Source organism: Crotalus tigris, unplaced genomic scaffold (genome assembly GCF_016545835.1).
Source record: "Crotalus tigris isolate CLP2741 ecotype Arizona unplaced genomic scaffold, ASM1654583v1 scf7180000017550.10884619, whole genome shotgun sequence".
Classification (NCBI taxonomy): domain Eukaryota; kingdom Metazoa; phylum Chordata; class Lepidosauria; order Squamata; family Viperidae; genus Crotalus; species Crotalus tigris.
In genome coordinates, this window is record NW_024096468.1 from 3,600,941 (window position 1) to 3,606,207 (window position 5,267).

General features: G+C 33.3%; 1 protein-coding gene across 1 annotated transcript; it reads left to right on the top strand.

Annotated features, from left to right (window-relative positions):
* Positions 1-81: 81 nt before the first annotated feature.
* On the top strand, positions 82-4,037 carry SNRPE (small nuclear ribonucleoprotein polypeptide E). The gene is made up of 5 exons (XM_039340571.1): positions 82-294; positions 872-898; positions 1,476-1,538; positions 2,068-2,146; positions 3,784-4,037. The coding sequence occupies exons 1-5, from the start codon at positions 241-243 to the stop codon at positions 3,837-3,839; spliced, it is 279 nt and encodes a 92-aa protein (XP_039196505.1). The 5' UTR covers positions 82-240; the 3' UTR covers positions 3,840-4,037.
* The last annotated feature ends 1,230 nt before the right edge of the window (positions 4,038-5,267 follow it).

A 5,267-nucleotide genomic window follows, 5' to 3' on the forward strand; every position in this document is an offset into this window, starting at 1 on the left:
AAGCAGTTCCACTTACGTGACCCGTGATCCTTCGCTCTCACCATTATGAACGAAACTAGATACACGTCACGTCCGGTCTATACCGGAACCTCTTCAGTACGTCGGCGGGTCGCGAGCTGCGTGTGTGCGGGAAACGGAGGACGGGTTTTTTCCCCTTTTTTTCTTTTTCTAAAAAAAAAAAAAAAAGCTTCTCAGCGCTGTTCTTTAAACTTACTGGTTTTCCTATCCCGAATCTCGGCCATGGCGTACCGCGGGCAAGGCCAGAAGGTGCAGAAAGTAATGGTGCAGCCTATCGTATCCTTCTGTGGCAAGGGAGAGGAAGCGGGCTCTATTGGGCAGAGGGAGGGGAAAGGCCAGTGAGGACTGCCTCAAACACCCGGGTCTCTGGTTGGGGGGGAGGGAGGCAAAGGAAGAGAGCGGGAGGCTTTAGGCTGAGAAATGGGCATGTTCCTCGGTTTTATTTGTTTTTTGGAAACACTTTTTGTAGGGGCGGGAAGATCTTGTTAAGCTTTATTATTCTCTTGGTGACTCGGATGCTCAGGTTAGTTATTGTGAGACTAAAATAGGTTGGCTGAGAAAACCGCCTTGAACATCTGGGATACAAGATTGAGTTCCTAAATATAATTAATCCGGTTGGGAGTAGCATTAAAGTCGATTCAGAAAAGAAACGGTTTAAGTAAGCTTAATTCTACGGTGCCTCAGCCATCAATATGCTTTCATTTTGTGTGAGTTCTTGTGTGTAAGAAACCTACGGTGTGTTCCCTATCCTGTTAACTTCGACAGTTGGAAGAAGAAATGTTGAATTTCTGTCAGAAACAATCAATGGGGGTAATCCTTTATATATATTTTTTCCTAAATGTATTTGTGATAGAACCTCATTTTTCGGTACCTACAGAATGTAAGTATACATAATGTATTTTTTTCAAATTTAACAGTGTGCTTGCATAATTACTGATATTTACGGCACCCCCATTTGTGCTATACAATGAGAAGATTTGTTCTCTTTGTATATATAATACAACCCCTCCCTCCTTAGCTTTAATAGGGAAGTGACCAATTAATGTGATTGAAGCAATTTTTGTAGAAAGCTACAGTAAATACATTAGTGTGCATTTCAGAAATGTTAAAAGTATTTATCATTATAAGTAACAAAAAATATAAGAACCTCAAAAAGTTAAAAGCAGTAATAGTGAGTTTAAGCTTATTCTTTCAGTTTCTTTCAGAATACTTCTAATAAAATTATTTGGTGTTATAAATGGTTTTAAATTAAGATCTTATTACACCTTGAGTAAATAACTGCATTTTAATAAGGGTTTCACTTTCACTGAAAAAATTGAACCAGCTAGGTTTTGGGGGGGGGGAGGGAGTTTCCCTTTGCAATTTCTAGAGAGCCACAAGAACTTGGGCCATGCAAATAAGATTGTAAGCCTATACAGAATTCCACAATGTGATAAATAAGTTTCTTTGCTTTGCAGAGGTCCCGGATTCAGGTTTGGCTATATGAACAAGTAAACATGCGGATAGAAGGCTGTATCATTGTAAGTATTGTAATTACTTTCACATACATGTAAAGAAAAATATAACTTAAATATGATTGCAAAAAGAAATCATTTTGTTCTTAGTTTCTTATCTCAGCCTAAATGAAAACTATCAGTAATGTAAATATATTTTTCTTGAACGTCATCATTTAGAGTTAATTATGAAAAATCACTCATTTTAGTATTATCTGGGCACTTGTTGTTGGATTAACACAGATTGTGAAAGCCTGCATCAATATATTTTCAGGGATGTTTAAAACTGGCCCAGCTGTTAAGTATTTTCTTTTTCTGAATGTTTAGTTAAATTATTTTTTTGATTGTTGCTTCATGCTATTTCATTTATGATACATCATTCTATTTTAGGAATTTTGATAGTTTAAAAGAACAGGATGAAGATATTTTAGATATAATCAAAGTAATCTCCATTAGATGAACCTAACTAAATCCATTCTTGCATCTTTACTACCATCCCTGATGTTAACTTCCTTCCATTAAATGTATTGTCGTATTTGTGTGTTCTGGTTCACAGGGTTTTGATGAATATATGAATTTGGTTCTGGACGATGCTGAGGAAATTCACTCTAAAACAAAATCAAGAAAACAGCTGGGTAAGTGTAAACTTTTTGGTAGTATATATCAGACATCCTTTTTTTGTTACTAGTAAAAAAAGAAATGCTTATTTAATTTTGTGAAAATTAATAATAGGAATTTCTATTTTGCATTTGAATGTAAATGAACAAGCATCCAAGTAGGCTTGGAGCTGCCATTTCACAGTTCACAGTTCCATATATTTAATTGGCACATTACTTCTGATGAATAGCACCAAAAACTGCTGAAGGCTCAGGGGTAGTCAAAAGGTGAATACTGCATTCCTCTTTCTTGCCAAATATTATCCATTAAGAAAAATAATACAATTTTCCTGTAAAACTAGGCCAGGACTGAATGTGGGATTTTTTTCCCCATTACATTGTAATAGTATTCATTGTTTAATTAATCACAACTGAAGAAATCCAAATGAATTATATTGCTAGTCCTATAATCTAATATATAATAAAAGTCCAAATGTTGTCCTTTTGAAATTTAAAAGAATTGAGTTCGGTACTTAGAATAATGGCTTTGGAACTGATTTTCTAATTTCAGTTTCGATATGTAGCAGATAATAAATCCTTTAAACCTGCTAATGTTTTCATATTAAAGTATATTTAGTGTGTAAAATGTGTTAGTGTTCAACCCAACATAATCACTAAAGTACAGATGCCTGAACACAAGACGCTGTGCGTGTGTTTAGAAAGGCTCAAGCTTAATCCAAGAAAAAATTGTAGTTGGTTTACTCACATCTACTAAAAAAGAGGCCACTAATTTATATGCACAGCTTCTTCTGAATACAATCTCATCAAGCCTGCACAAGTAAAGCAGGGATAATGTCCACACCAGGCAGCTTTGTATCTCAAAATTTAGGCTTTTAGTTATGTATAGATGTACTTTTATTAATAAAAGTAAATATAGTATTTATTTCTTGCCCAGCCATAGCCTGAATGAAATCATTAGTATTGTTCTAGGGGAAAGAATTTTATCATTTTAAGAATAGTACCACAAAGCTTTTGAGAATCCCTTGATTAGATAGTATCCTTCATGGATAGAACTAGCTATAGACATCATTCACCACCTGCTATTAATGATTTCTCATTAAGCCAGTGAGCTACAATATAGAAATTCCCAACTTTTTTGTTATCAGTGGGGTACATGTATCTTCTATCATGTTCTTTATATTTTGAAAACAAATGTAACTCAATACAGAATCTATCCATATCTAGCACAGTTAAAAAATTAAATCAGCACGACACAAGACAATAGCAGGCACCTTGATAGCTTATCTAGAGTAGTGTGATTCTCTTCCTCAGAATCTTTACTAAAAGCATCTATAACCTATATATCTGAAAATGTATTAAAATAATACAATATTTCTACACCATGATTAATAAGAACTGTGTATTTTTTTCTGCTGTAATTATATTTGCTTGTGTAGCATATCCTATTCTGAAGTATTATTGGAATAGTCTTTTAAGTGAGAAATTTCTGCCAGAATTGGGCAATGGGATATTTAAAGTAAGAAAATGTTAATCTATTCAGCAAGAAATTGTAACACTAGCTTGTTATTTGAGAAGCTACAGATAGAATATTATTAGAACAAATGCACATACACTTTAATGTATTACATTTTTAATCATACTTTTTGCCTTTGCAGGTAGAATCATGTTAAAAGGAGACAATATTACTCTTCTGCAAAGTGTTTCCATCTAGAAAATACCTAGTGTTCCTGTTGTAATATTAACGTTTAATCTTTTTAAAAAAATTGTTAGCTTAATGCTATCATTTCTGATTTGGTATCTGAGGCAAGAATGAAGACAGCAACTTAGTTCATGCTTCTGTAATTTTCAATAACTTTTTTACACTGGTGTGTAACTATTTCTTTACAAATAAATGTTTTTTGTTAATATATTTACCTTCTTTATTACTATTTGGAAAGAATTTTTTCAATACGGATTGTAAGTATACCGGCAATAAATAGTTGTATTAGAAGATGCAATTGTGTAAAGAAAGTACTAGTCATATTTATAGTTGAAGAGATTAGATCTAGTTTATGAGATACTGTGAAGGAGTATGATGCTCTCTGAACAAAAAAATTGATCAATAGTGTGAGACTAAAACCTTTAGAAATATTCCATAACAATGTACAATGCCCTATAAATATTTCCTTGAGGAATATATGACTAATAGTTTCTTACATTTTATGTAAGGCATACATTTTATGACTGAACCTACAAACTTCTGACTGGATCAGACATAACCAATTTGTCCTATTTTAGAAATATTATTTTCATAATATTTGGGTTCTTGAGCTTGCCTTATTAAGGTTATGTATTGGATGCTAATTTAAATTATGTTTGTGTTAAAATTCAAAGTTCTTTTTTGAGAAAAAATGTAATCACACATCCTTATGTTAATATATTGGCTGCCCTGCTTTGCTTTTGTTATTTATTGGAGGATACTATTCTACAAAAGACATCAAAAGAGCAGCCTGACAAGCAAGGTTAACATGGTAATATGGACTTCCTTGCTTTTTAGCTGAAAAATTTATCTTCTTAATTGCTGCTCTTTGCATGTGATATGTTCAGAGAACTCTTCATTCTCTAGAATAGATAAAGGGACTACTTCCTTGTGAGAACAGAGGTTGCTCAAGAAAGTTTTAAAAATAAAGGGCAACCAATTTCTAGGAGTGAATGCACTGAGTAAACATGGAATGACAATTCAATCACTGAATGAACACAATTGCTAACAAGAATTTGGTAACAAAGCTCAGAATCCTTAACAAACCTTAGGTCAATAGTACAAACTTGGTTGAAAGGGAACAAGAGGAAATAAAAGCTTTTCTATATGTGACACCTTGAGAAACAGAAGTAGAGATGAACACTTATTGCTATATTTGAGATTTACAGTACACATAGTATGTTTCTGTTCCTACTTGAAAATTATCTGACATATAGCAAGTGCAACCATTTATTTGACCAAACAAATGAACTGCAATAGGAACTTAACAGGAAGTATCTCTACAAGAAACAAAGAAAAGAGCAAATCCAGTTTATATGCTGAAGCTGATAAAGTGATAAATGATTCTTGGGCCATTTTGTACCATTTTGTAAACATGGAAGAGATGATCCAAAGCTGGAA

What these genes read in the sequence shown, in the direction of transcription:
- SNRPE (XM_039340571.1), top strand. Translation starts at nt 241, where the DNA reads ATGGCGTACCGCGGGCAAGGCCAGAAGGTGCAGAAAGTAATGGTGCAG. An exon ending in AAGTAATGGTGCAGCCTATC is followed by an intron (nt 295 to 871) that starts GTATCCTTCTGT and finishes TATTTGTGATAG; the next exon opens with AACCTCATTTTTCGGTACCT. An exon ending in TTTTTCGGTACCTACAGAAT is followed by an intron (nt 899 to 1,475) that starts GTAAGTATACAT and finishes TTTGCTTTGCAG; the next exon opens with AGGTCCCGGATTCAGGTTTG.